Below are 14,768 nucleotides of genomic sequence, written 5' to 3'. Positions count from 1 at the left end.
TTAGAGAGGGCTGTAAAGCACCGTGAAGTAATATATAAGTCTAAATGCTATTGCTATTGTTATATGAATTATGGTAACCCATGGCTAAGTAGATCCAAGGTTCTTGATAGAACACTTTTGATCCATTTCCATTTTGCCTTTTTCATTGAATTTCATTGTCTTTCATTGAAAGACAAAGATTGCTTTTGTCATCCTGATAATTACTTTTGTTTATAAATAAAAAGAGTGGAACAGTTTGTATTAAGCTTCCTGGATTTCTCAATCATGATGTTCTTCTACTCTAACTTATGGGTTTGGAGTCTATATTTCCTAATGCTGAAATAGGAATGATATTCTGGAAATTATTCAAGAGATTGCGAGCCATTTCTATTTCTCTCACACCCAGAGATACACATATAGACAAATCAAAAGTTTCAATTTCAGATTTTTGGTATGTTCATGGATTTGGACATATGTATTGCCAAGGAGTAAACTCTTTGCACATTCAGAAATGTAGTTACTATTAGTGTTGAATTTGAAGACTGTGAATTTCATATCTGAACTGTTTCAAAGACTGTTTTATTCCAAAACAGAAGTCAACACAAATGCTTTTAGCAGGGACAATCAAGTATCAGTTAATTAATAAAGTACACCTCTCCCCACTATATGTGGAAACAAATGGCATTTTAACCAGATCTTGAGATAAACCTTTGCATTTTAGTCATAACTAGACAATCCGTGACTTGCTGAGTCATCATTTCAGAGATATTTCATAACCTAACAAAGAAAGATAATGACCACAGGCAGGCAAAAAAGCAGTGGGAGCATAAGTAATTTCCAACTTCCTGCCAACTTCTCCATTGACCTTTCTTGTAGGAAGCTGACAAGGAGCTCTGGAACTGATGATCACATGACTGCAACTCACCATAGCACTGTAGTGGCCACAATTATGACAAATTTCATCCCGTGAGACAAAGGTCCCCAGATTCTGGGCACATTGCCCATAAGGAGCCGAGGTGGCGCAGTGGGTAGAGTGCAGTACTGCAGGCCACTTCAGCTGACTGCTATCTGCAGTTCAGCGGTTCAAATCTCACCGGCTCAGGGTTGACTCAGCCTTCCATCTTTCCGAGGTGGGTAAAATGAGTACCCAGATTGTGGGGGTGATATGCTGACTCTGTAAACCGCTTAGAGAGGGCTGAAAGCCCTATGAAGCGGTATATAAGTCTAACTGCTATTGCTATTTCTATTTGAAAAACATTGATTCAAAAAGGTTGTCCTACGATGACCCAACTGAAGGTTACAACCAATCACACAGGGACAAAAGTTTAATACTATGTAGATACTTGCATTTAGCAGCATACGGATATTTGCATTTGGAAAAAATACCTACCTAAAGACTACCATAATATTTCTAGTTAAAATCAACTATTTATATGGTGTTGCTTCCATATAAAAGAATTACTTATGCCATATCTTTTCAAACATTACTTCTTAGCTTTAGGGTTCACTATTAACCTCTAAATGAACTGCAGATGCGGTTCAACCAGTAAACTGCTATAGCAATGAGCAATGAGATATAAGCTGTTCTTTTCCTTAGATACTTCCTTACCTGGTCCATCCCAGTCTTCTGTCTCAAGCTTAAGCGGTCCTGGTTTATCTGAACGTGCATCCCCATCAGAATCTGCTGCTTCTTGGCTGCCCTCTTCATCACCTATTAATTTGCCAAAGAAATGTATACCATTAATATGGTTTTATTTTAAGAGAAGAAAATGGAGACTCTGAAATGGGAATCAAAAAATTATCATAAGTTGTTATGTATTGGTTTCAATTTTATTACCAGATATACAGTAAATTATTAGGTTGTTTAAATGAATCCTGGGGTTCTAAACATTCTAACTCTAACTCAGTTTCTTCGCACCTTCCTCTGGAAAGCCAGCCGTGACATTCGCCCTCCGGTGGGGAAGCAATTGATGGATTTGGGACAAAGTGCCAGGGAGGGAAAGAGGAGCGCATGGGCGGGGGAAGGGAGAGGACAGGGATGATGGCCATGGGAGTAGGGGGGAAAAAGGTCCTTCTCAATGGCTCCCTGTCAGACACGCTTCAACGTCTATAAATACTTAGGCAATGCTGGGTTAACTGTTAGTAAATAAATAAAATGAGTAAATATTCAGGTGTAATGGAAAATGCAGACAGCTTAGAAAGCACAATACAATCAGAATGGACCCTGACACACACACACACACACACACACACACTCCAGGAATCAAACATGTCTACCATTGAAGTTAAAAGTTTTGTATAAATAAAGGAAAATAATCCATCCAGGCTTATCACCTCTCGCTTCATTATTGAATATTTATTTGCTTGAAAAGCAAAGCACAATGAAATTTGCTCAGTGGACAGGTAACAATTCTTACCACAAGATTTGTTTATTAATAAGAGAAAGATAAAATCTTTTGAAGTTCTTTTAAGAATGATCTGAATCACTAGAATGATTTCAATATCTTCAGCCAAGCAGTAGGGCTTTAAAGCAGTGTTTTTCAAACTTGAAGTCTTTAAGATACGTGAGTAAGATATGTGGGAACTGACAGGGAGTTCTGGGAGTTAAACTCCACACATCTTAAAGGTGCCAAATTTGAAAAACAACACTTTAAAGCAGGGCTGTCAAACTCTCGGTCCACAGGTTGGATATGTCATGCGCTGGCCTCACCTTGCCCAGTACAGCAAAGGGATAAAAATTCCCGATACGTCATGTGACGCCACCATGATGACGTGAGTTTGACACGCTGCTTTAAAGGAACTGCTAAAATAAGGAGGGAAACACAGAGACTGGACTGAATTTAAAAATCTTATAGCAAGTATTTATTATTATTTATAAATTGTTAAATACGACTTGGAAACTGAAAAATTTAAAGGGGATTTAAATTTAAAGTATAATCAAGGGGATGGGGAATTTAAACACAATAACTGATATACAACAATGAAAATGAAAGAATTCACGCTAAATACTATGCTTAGAAAAAACATGGGAAGCTTGCTCTGTCTGTCTGTCTGTCTGTCTGTCTGTCTGTCTCTGCCTCTCCCTCTCTCTCTCTCTCTCTCTCTGTGTGTGTGTGTATAAGTCAAAGGACAAGTCCCTGTAGTTTTCTTGGCAATTTTTTTCAAGGGGTTATTTGCCATTGCCTTCTTCCTAAGACTGAGTGTGGCTTTTGGCTTTAACAAGGTCAGTGATGAGCTAGCTCCTTTGCTAAATTGGACAGTTCATTTTCTAAAAATTACTGCAAAAGCAATGAACAGATTGGATTCTGTTTTCATATTTGATAGCAGTGTTGTACAATAAAAAGCAACAATTTTCTGAAATGATTTATAACAGAACCTATTATTTACAGTTGTGATCCAGAATTGTTTCCAAATCAAGTTAGATTTTGTGTCATATTTACTTTTAAGATACAAAATTAAGTTAGACATTGAGGTATCTCCAAGGGTTCACTAGCCATTCTTCTGTAGAAGCAATAATTTGTACTCCTCGACGTACAACTTAAATTGGGACTGGAAAATTCATTATTAATCAGTGGAGTTGTTAGGAGGATCATCACACAACAACACCTAATAGCCTCTTGATCACCCTTTTTGGCATCGTCCTTAAGAAAATCACCATAGTTGTTAAATGGCTGTGATTTGAAATCTTCCTCAGTGACTGTTGGAAGTTGGCTGGGATAAATGGTGATCATGTAACCTCAGGATGCCTGTCACAAATGCAAGTCAGTTGTCAAGTTCCCCAAGGATGCTGCAATTGTTTTACGGGCAATGAACTATTGTAAATCAATTTGATCAGCACTACTGTAACTTCAGACGGTTGCTAAATGAATGGCTGTAAGTCATGGACTACCTGTAAGCATATTTTTTTTATAAAAGCATTCTTGCATCAATTATCATATACAGAGCTAATACCATATGCTTTGCAGAAATGTGAGGTTTGGGGCTATTTAATTGAAAAATAGCAGGTTAGAAAGGAAATCCAACTTTTAAAATTTGTTTTATTCTATTGTATTTGAAATTTTGGTACCTCTAAAATTTCTATGGTTCAGACCAAAATTATAAAATTCTTAATCTTGCTTTATACTATGTTGACTATTGCTTTTTATATATACTGTATATATTATTTGGATTCTAAAGACTGATACTTTCAAAAATGATTTCATAGACTTAGTTATTTAATGTAGTTAATAAAATACAGAATTGAAAAATGTAACCTAATTCTACGATACTTATAAATTCCTTATCTACTTTACTTTTCTATTTTAGTATGTTTTTTTCTTCTTTTCCTTTTTTTCTCTTTCCTTTTCTTTTTTTTAAAAATCACTTGGTTAAAAATACAATACAAAAAAATAACGGAAGTTCCAATATTTGCCATGTTGCATTATTCAACTTACGCATTTCAGTTGCTTTATACTCTGTGTATGAGTGTGAGTCTGTGTGTGTGTTTGCGTGTGTGTGCATATGTATTGCGTGTGTGTTCATTCTTACACAAGACAACTACTGAAGTGTTTTTTTTTCCTTGACTGAGTATCACAGCAGCTATTGGTTCCCCTATAATGTACTTTGCAATCACCTATATCTACAAAGTATTTTTTTTAACAATGAACAGTTCAGAGCTGACAGGTCTAGTTTCTTGTTCACAACTGCTTATCACAGCATAGATATCATATATGTTTTCCAGGTGCTTTCTATAGTTAGGATACCTTCACAGAAGCTGCTTGTGAAAGATAAGGTCATAAAAGAGATGAAAAATGTGTGAGCATCATACACTCATGGTCTTATCATCAGACGAGATAGCTTTCAGTAAGGACTTCCCAGTACAAACGGAAAGCTGCCTAAAAGACAGAGGGGGAAATGTAGAAAATTTGGATGAAGTTCAGGTGCGCACATATAAAAGTAAAGTGGCAGCAGTACCAAAAACAAAACCTGAATAAAAACTCTGCTTCCAAAATTCATAGTTACTGAAGATTCATTTTGTCATTTCATTGCAAGTTTAATATTGTATGTTTTGCACTCAGTTTATGATAGAAGAATGAATGAATGAATGAATGAATGAATGAAGAATGATAGAAGAATTTGGTAGAAGAACGCCTTTATAAATATGATCAGTCAGTCCATCAATATATCCATCAATAAATTATGAATCAACCTGAAGTAAAGCTTTCTCTATACCTCAATTATTTGGAACGTACTGCCTGCCTTAGCTGAGAAACCCTAATATCTTTGTAAACTTTCAAAAAGTTGTAAAACATACTTTTCATCAAGCTCCTAATGCTTTAACTGTCATTGCCTTTAATCTCTTGAGCTTTAATTCCGGATATTAATGCTTTATTCCAAACTGCTGACCTTAAATGATACTATATTCCATAAATAGAATATTACATTTTGGAGTTCAGAGGCAAGCCTTGTTTTTGCTGCTGGTTGCATGTCTACTATTTGTATAAACTGCACAAAATTACAAGGAGTTTCAAAGATATAAAAACAGACAGAACATTCCTCCCCCCCCCTTTTTTCCCCTCCTTTTTACATCAGTCAGTCAAAATAAAAGCAAAATGTAATGGCTAACATCTAAGAAATGCTGAAGGTTATAGCTATATGTTTTTTGTTCCCTTTGCTACCATCTCTACCTAGAGTAGGTAAAAAAGTGTTTAAAAAAGTAAAAAGCTTACAAAAGCAATAAAGACAATGTGTTAACAATTTTTTAAAAAAGAAACTGTGATTTAAAAATTCCACACTTCGTTCTTTATCCAGTTGCTTTAGTAGCTTTGACCTGAATAATCTAGGTTTCATACTGTGGTTCTATTCCAGATGTATAGTGTATAGAAGGATAGAAGACTCCAAATAAGATACTATACTTCAGTAGAGGTGAATATGCTACTGGAGAACTGTTCATATACAAATATAATTACAGCAAAAGAACATTAATGGTCAACAAATGCTCTAATTTAAGGTAAGACTGGCTGGCTTTTGGCACAGGTTGCACAATGCACATCCTTGCTCTGTGTCATAAAATTATCAGAGGTACAGGAAGATAAGCACAATTTACAAAGTTCCCTGATGTTACTAAACTTCAGTAACATTATGTTAGGAAAGAACTGGCATAATTTAAACCCTACAACCTTTATTTAATGGACAACCACATTCTTTTCCCATTTTTCCTACAAAGTCATCCAACAAAACATTAGAATATAAACTAGCTCTGCACTAAATTATGATATGCTAAGAGAAATCCCAGACATACTTCTTGGGCCCTAATATTTTCCACGTTTCTCAGCTTGAGAACTTAACTTTAATCTGCAATACATCTAGAGATAACCAGCTTGATAACGGTTCAGTTAATAATACAATATTCCCAGATACATTGCTTAGAGCTCTAGTATTATTCCAGCCTCCAGTTTGAGAAGTCTGACTATGCAACTTTAGTCTGCTGCATTTCTCCAACACATCTTCATGAAATTTTAGGCTGCTGGACTTCTGCATCTCATCTGGAGGTGATAAAATTGAATCAACATATATCACTTCAATGTGGCATTTTAAAATTTAATGTTTTTCAGTACATTAGTTCTGACTGCATTCTCTCGTAAATTCAATAAGTTGAAAATATGAAAATCTGCATTTAAATCAATATTTAAATGTGTTCTTTTAAGCCAGTGTCTTCTCAATATTTGCATTTATACATATACTGTGTTTCAAAATCCATATTCAATATTATATGACATATACTTTTTGAGACCAAAATTGTATTGAATATATAGAAGAACAAAACTTTACATGATATTATTTTCTATCTTTTTTAAATGTTTCATTTACAGTATATATGTTTCTTTTCTGAAACTCAACTTTGTCTCAACAGTTATGGACAAAAAGGGATGAAGGGGGAGGTAATCACAGGTTTTCTGCAACAATAATTTAGGTCCATTTTACTCCATGTTTTCATGATTTTTTTCTCTTGACTGCTGTCTATCACTTAGTAATAGGTGCTTATTACTTACAAAGTGGCATTTTAAAAAATGCTTGTGACAAGCACTGTGTTGCGTTTTATGTGAAATGCATAGTTTTCCAATTGCCAAACAGAAAAAGGAAAACCAATCATATCTCAAGGAATAGTGCTCAAAATTGAGATTATAATATAAATGTCACATGCCAATATTCAGGAATAATGTACATGAACATTAAAATTAATATAGAATTATTTCATAATTTCTATAGCAAGGAAATTACAATTAATTGAGTTACAGTAACTGAAAGTTTTACATATACCATAAGTAACCAGAATGTAACCAATCCTTTGCATCTATTCATAATAATATATGCCAGGAAAGAAATATATCAACTGAATTCTTAAGCTAAGTATTCATAATGTCACTATTTAACACTCTGGATGATCTCTGTACAGACTACAAAAGGAAGGTTAAGTTTCTGTTGGATCTGCTAAGCTGGGTTTCCATGTGAATTCTGTGAATTATATAATTATATAATAATTAGATGAATTATAATAAGATATATAGTAATATTTTCAGTAGCCAGCCTGCCTTCTTTACCCTCTCTCATAGTTACCTGTCTTAATCAAAGATGCTGAATAATTAACCAATTAAATCAGAAATTATTAAGTGATGGTGATAAACTGTACTTGAGCACTGCCCACACTGATTGTCAATAGGTTCTCCAAACAAGCAACTTTCCCAAATTTCCATCAAACACAAAATATAGGAACTCAGCTTGAGACCTTCAACATGCAAGCAAGTACTCGTGCTGAGCTATCTGGATCTTCATTAATAAGGATCCTGGTAAGACTATGGCTTTTGATAAAGTTGTTGCCCTACTGAAGCAAACTCCCATTCTACAGCTTCAGGAAAGCATTGTGAATCTTCTGTTATTGACATTCCTGAAACATTCGCACACAACATAGAGACCAAAAGGTTTTTCTTCTGGAAATACTAAGCTGATCATTTTCTTTAGAGGACTCCTATAAAATTATTTACAGACAAAAGGTTATCAAGCAATGGATAGTTATGTATGCATTCTTGGTACAATCTCTGTATATATACTATATGAATAGTGTATTTGTAATGTCTGCTTGAACTAAAGTCAAGGAAGTGTTTTAATGAAATGGCGTAAATATCACTTATTTTAGATCAGATCATGACAACTAAGAGAGAAAGCTAACATGTTGCTTGGAATCCAGTAAGGTCATTAATGTATCTCTGACAGAAGTGGACTGATCAATACAGCATCTTTTCTATGAAGTCCAGAATACAGAAGATCCTAAAAATTCACCAGGAATTGTACATATGTGATCATGTGATATAGATAGCACAGAAAAGAAGACATGAAAGAACATTTTAAAGGATATTTAATTACCTGAGTATGCAATCTACATAAAATTGAATGTTTGGAAACATATAAACAATAGGGTTTATGAGGACACAGGATCAAATATTCTTCAATATTTTTTATTCAAGTCCATTAACACCAGTATGCCATAATTGGAAACCAAATATATTCCACAACAAATATATTCTTTAAATTTCTTCTACAAGCAATTTCCCTCAAAGTTTAAGGTCAACCAGACCTACAAAAGAAACATTTTTTATCTCAAATGTGGTAATCAAATTTTAGCTATCCCTGTTTGAAAACAAGTCATATTCCAGAAGAACTGTAATTGCAGAAAAATATTCCTTCTGATTATTTTTTTTACTTTTGCAACAACTGGTCCTTCTGAAAAAGCAACCTCAAGCTTTAGAAAAAACAGCAGAGGAATACATACAGTTACACGGAGTGACTATACTTGTATAATGAAAGATAATCCAAGAGAAAATTCCTTCACTTTTGTTTATAAAATTAGGCATCTGATAGTGCTGATTTTTAAAATCATTTTCACAAATTACAAACAGTAACTTTGCTTTTTTTATCCTATTGTTTTAAGAGATACCTCTCATCATACTTTATACACTATCTTTGTTTATTAAAAATTGTCGTGCCCTTCATTTTCTTTAAAACTCTTACATAAAGGCTCTGGGAAGAATTAAAAATAAATTTAAAAAAAGACTGTGTTAGCTTGAGAAGACATGAAGTATTTTCAGAGAATGATAATGTCAGTCCTAGGGGGGTTGTGGGGCTTGATGCCAAGCCAAGCTGGGGGCTGTTCAATCACCTCTATCACGGCTCTATCAGTGTCTACACTCCAGTCAAATCCAGAGAAAACAAGGAGTCAAAGATTCAGGTCAATAAGCTTATAGACGATTTGCACAAACAGTTCCTCCAGCAAGGTAAAAAACAAAGTCATATTGGCTTTTTGGGAGGGTTTCTTTTTTCCCTTCCCTTTTGAACTCTTTGGGCTAAGCACGCCCTGAAAAACTCATCACTATATGCAAGACATGCAAAGTATGGGACTTCTTAATCCTGCTAAGAAAAAAGGAGCAAAGTTATCATCCGTAAAGGCTTCCCCGTGGATCTCAAAATGATTACAGGTAGAACTGCCTTGTCTTAATTCTGCTTCTGGCTACTTAGCATTAGGAAAACACAAAAGATAGTCTTGAGGAGGTAGAAAATCATTACTGATTCAAAGCATCTTTTTTTTTAAAAAAAAATTACTTTTGACCTTTCTGATTATCTTAAATATACACAGACAAGACAGCAAATAAGTTGGCTGTATGAACAAAACATAAAAGCTGCAGAAAATATTTACACGTGGTCACATAAAAGAAGAAAGTAGTGGATATAATAGGAACTTTTCCAGTTTGCCAAAGATTTTGTTAGCATTAAAATGTCCCCAAAAAAGATACCTACAAATGCAGCAGGAAAGAGAAAAATGCTGAATCAAATAACAATGGGATCAGTGTAAATGAATGCTGACATCCTTAGTTAAATTCACTCAAATTCTGAAGCCCAGCTCCTGGAATCATCATCAACTTTATCTGACTTCAAGTTATTATTCATATCTAGACTCTTACCATATAGACACCCTGAATTCTTAAAACATACAATACCAAACTTGGGTTGGGCCCATCCATCCACCCTGGTGCTGTCCCGTCCTATTTAAACGTGTTTTTGATTAAGCGAACATGCGCGGAAGGCACGGACTCACATTTTCGGTTCTGGACGAACTGGTTATTACATTATGTGATGTCCACCTCTGGTTCAGCCATCAATAGTAAAGGAATAAACAGGAAGAAATGTTGTAGATTAGCACTTGGTATAGCCATGAAGGCCATGGAAAAGATGATATCTCTTTATCTCAAAGATCAGAATCATGTAAACCATGGCATTTTCTGTGACACTTTGTGGGAGTGAAATTGAACTCTGAGCAAGAGAACAGAGACAATATTGACTCCTGTGAACTTTGGCGTTGATATAGACTGTTGAAAATATGGAAAGCCAAGAAATGAAACCATTGTATCATCTAAAAATCTGCCTAGTATTCCCACTCAAGACATAAAAGGACAAGGCTTCAATGATTCTACTTTGGACACATTATATGTAGACCTAGCTTTCTGGAAAAGGCTCTAATGCTGAGAAAAGGGGAAAGAAAGAGAAGAAAATGCTGGAGGATTTGAAAGACCAGCATAGATATAGATCATTAGGAAGAAATTCTATCTATGTGTCTGCTAGGAACTGAAAATGAATTGATGATGCATAATCAATCAATCAATCTAGCACCAAAGAAGAGTTGCATTATAGCCTGTGGTTTCTCAAGTTGACATCAGAGATTACCTCAGTAGGCAGAAAAGTTGGTGTACAATTGTCAATAAAGCATTAAGACACAATTGCTACGAAAAAGGTTACTAAGAAGTGGCCTTATGTAACATATTGCTCTCCCAGAAAGATATATGCCTTATAATAGTGGTGTCAAACTGGCGGCATGCACAGGCCACGCCCACCCCGGCTCCACAAAGGCAAAAAATAAGTCACGTGATATGATCAACTTTGACATCCGTGGCCTATAGTGTCTAAGGAGTCACTGTAAATTTATAAGACAGTTCCAAAGAAAACAAAATCAATTTACATTATGTCTGAACCAAGAACTGCATAATACTGATTACCTTTATTACAAAAGTATTCCACATCTTCACAGTTCAGATTCCCAGACTCAAATTCTGCAGAAAAGTTTCCCTCCAGGGGAAAGTCTTCTTTGGAGATAATTTCATTTTCCTCAGATAGGCACTCTTCCTCTTCATCCTCAACAGCATCTTCAAGGGGGCCTTTAAAAAAACAAGAACACTGTACCAATACAGCAGCAAAAGCCATACCTAAAGATTTGATTTGGGATTCTGTATGTAGAAACAGGTGATCAACAAGAGAGGGGGGAGGGAGGGAGAGAGGGAGAGAATGAATGAATGAGAATTAAGATCAGAAGATTACCTTTCTTAAATTACAAATTGACAAAAAAAAATCTTCCTAACGAATATATATCAGGAGCACTTTCTTCTTATGCATGGCTTTACTATTCCCTGAAAAGTTTTTTCCTGTTCTTGTATATAAGCAGGAAAATATAGCAATAAGTCAGTTTGGTAACTTTTTCACCATGTGCAAGATATGCATAACAGAAAGGCAGAATTCAACTTGTTATTCTTATCTGATCCAAACAGTTTTGTGTCTGTCCCTTACATTGGTAAGCCTCCTATTACTATTCCTCTTTTCTCATCATTTACGAACTCTGGTTTGTTCCTTAAGGATTTTAGAGTCCCATCAATTGTTTTGGAGAGATTAGAATGCTAGAATTATCTCAGCCTATCTCAGGTTGTATTCCATGTCCATAGTGTCAGCTTCAGCACTATCAACCATGCTATTTTTGTGCACCATCTTGCTATTAAGTCTAACCAAATCTACACTCTACAGTTCTAGAATTATCATTCATCTAAGTCCCAATAACGCCTTACTGTTCAGAGGCAAAACATAGTATTTATAAAAGTTATGTTAAACTACATTTTGAAATTAGTATGTTAATATCATTAAAATTATGTTTACTAAAATTTCATTAAAAGTATTTCCATTAAATAGTATTACAGTCTAAACAATATTATTTAAAAGTATTATATAAAAGTACTGATAAAAATATCATTTACCAATAAATAAGAAAAATCTTTTTATTAAAAATAGATTTTATCTAACTTCAAGCAGCAAAGCCAGGACTCATATTACATCTCAAAGGAACAACCACAATCTAGTTAACTATTTATTACTGTTTATTACATTTGAGCTATGCTAACTAGTGTATTCCAAGTTTTTAATCAGGCTGCTATAGCGAAGATATCCAAATTAAAAATAAATAGGCAGATAACCAATTTTTAAAATCACCGAATCAGTTGTAAAGTTTTGATGAATGCCTTATTGTTCACACCCGTTCATGTATTTATCTTGCTTATTAAGCAAAAAAAAATATTTTCTCTCCACAGGAATAGCAAGAAAGTGTAAACAAATCAAAAGAATAAAAGAATAAAAAATAAAACTATAGCTATATAAGAGCCAACAATAACACTATTTTAAATAACACATTATAAATGAATCTTAACCCTTTTTCGTAAGACAGAAAAAGAGGATATTGAGACAAACAAAACATTAGAAGTATTACATTCCATGATTTCAAAGTGACCAACAAATAAAACTTCTATGAGCATTGATGTCCTTGAATTTCCACCTGATAAGGCTGGTTTATAATGAAATGGGATATTGTCTACAGATGCATTGTATCTTTTCTCAGACTTCCAAGTCCAGAAAACAAATAAAGCTAATTTAGGAAGCCTTTTTTTAAATTTTAAAACAATGTTAATAGTTTTAAAAGCTCACTCAGAAAAAATAGTATGGCTACTTTACAGAGACAGTGCATTAACATGCCAATGCATTCTAAAACACCTTTTCTGAATCATTTTAATTCAGCCCAAACATATCCTTCAATAGATAAAACGAATCAAAGAATTTGAATGCAAAACAACTTACAGAAACAGGAAATTTGAGCTCTACTAATGAGAAAACAGCCATATTCTCATGACCTTCAAATCGAGTCTTTTCCTATCCAAAACTCCTTTACTGAATTTTAAAAAATGCCAGCCATAATAAAAATGGGGAAAAAAACTTTTCATGTGCATAGGACATGAGTCAACATATATGAGCAAAGTAATGTTTATAATACAGCTCTAAGTTTTATTAGCACATTTGTATATCAATTTGGGTTACAAAATTTGCCACCGTATCCCACAATCCCATTTTTCCCCAGCAATTCAGTGTCTCTCTTCATGTAAATTTATGTTATATTAGGTTTCATGGGAACATAACCCAAATAAAAACTGAGAGAAATCTGTATACATTTTTAAACTAAGAGAACTTAGTCCCCTCTTTTCAATATTTATCTAAATTAACTGTGTATGCTACCATTCTCTTGCATCACATGACAGAACTTAGTCAGTAGCTTACCAAGGTTTAAAGCAGTATCAGTTACAGGAGCTACAATGCAATAAATAGAAAATGAATCTGCACCAAATTTACACCATATTTAAAACATAAATTATTACATTATGAACTTAAGAGAAAAGTAGACTTTCAATATAACAATTTGCATGCTCCTGATCATTTCAATTGTACCATTCCTCTATTTGGGGAATTATTGACAGGTTTTTTTTTCATTACCAGTATTCCTAAAAATATATGCCATCAAAACAGTATTTGAAATTTCAAAAGGGAAGTTAAAAAAATTAATTCATCTCAGTCTCTAAATTGAATTCTGATAAATTAAATTCCTATTTTCAGATTTAGCTATGTAGTATTATATTACCTAAATTGTCCTACAAAACTGCAAAGCTGATCTATTATGAAATATTAAACATTCAAAGATGGAAGCCATCTGAATGAAACTATGGGTAATTGTGTGAATACAGCTCAAACAATCTAATTTTCAGCTATTGGATCTAGACAATGCATGCTATAGAGCTGTATGAGTATTGGTAATATAGACCTACTTTAGTATTCAACTATGATTACCCTCAGATTTAACTTCCATTTTTAATCAATGATGTAGCATAAAAATTCTATATGGTTGCACCTGCCCTACAGAGCAACATTCCCCTACTTATGTGGACTTCACCCATTTGCTTTTCACAAAACCTGGCTCTTCCACCAGAACCTGGGATACAGTAGTTATGACCTGTTCCTTAATATTAGACTTCTTTTTTTTAACCTACATATTGCAGTCTTTGTTGTGTTCTTCTCTGATGTGTTCTTCTTTTTTTACATGAACATCATCATCATTTGTGAGTTTTATCTTTTGTTTTCATTTTTTTTCCTTTAATGCTAATTGAGGCAACACACAAGTTCAATTAAATAAATACATAAAAAGTCTCATTCTACTACTGATTAGGTATAGAATAACAACTCTGTTGTTTAAGAAGATGTTGGATAACCATTTAAGTGGTTATGAAGTGGTGTAGATTTCCTGCCTAAGCAGCGGGTTGGACTAGAAGACCTCCTACACCACTTCAGACAAATGGTTATCCAACATCTTCTTAAAAACTTCCAGTGTTGGAGCATTCACAACTTCTGGAGGCAAGTTGTTCCACTGATTAATTGTTTGTCAGAAAATTTCTTCTTCTTTCTTCTAAGTTGTTTCTCTTCTTAATTAGTTTCAATCCATTGCTTTTTGTGCATTGCTTCTTGTCCGGCCTTCAGTTGCTTTGGCGAATGGCTTGACTCCCTCTTCTTTGTGAAGAGATATCTAACACTTGAGATATCCAACACTGATATCATGTCTCCCCTAGTCC

At 34.2% G+C, this 14,768-nt stretch overlaps 1 protein-coding gene across 1 annotated transcript in view; it reads right to left on the bottom strand.

Annotated features, from left to right (window-relative positions):
- Positions 1 to 280: 280 nt before the first annotated feature.
- Positions 281 to 14,768, bottom strand: part of LOC116512015 (zinc finger protein ZFPM2-like) — an 81,887-nt gene continuing 67,399 nt past the window's right edge. Inside the window, exons 2-4 of the mRNA XM_032222289.1 lie at positions 11,061 to 11,219; positions 1,589 to 1,690; positions 281 to 315 (exon numbers count right to left, since the gene is read on the bottom strand). Of these exons, the coding sequence (XP_032078180.1) occupies positions 281 to 315; positions 1,589 to 1,690; positions 11,061 to 11,219 (296 nt within the window). The remainder of the gene's footprint in view (positions 316 to 1,588; positions 1,691 to 11,060; positions 11,220 to 14,768) is intronic.

Source organism: Thamnophis elegans, chromosome 8 (assembly GCF_009769535.1).
Source record: "Thamnophis elegans isolate rThaEle1 chromosome 8, rThaEle1.pri, whole genome shotgun sequence".
Lineage (NCBI taxonomy): Eukaryota > Metazoa > Chordata > Lepidosauria > Squamata > Colubridae > Thamnophis > Thamnophis elegans.
The sequence above is the reverse complement of the archived record's forward strand: the minus strand, read 5'-3'. Positions and strand labels throughout refer to the sequence as shown.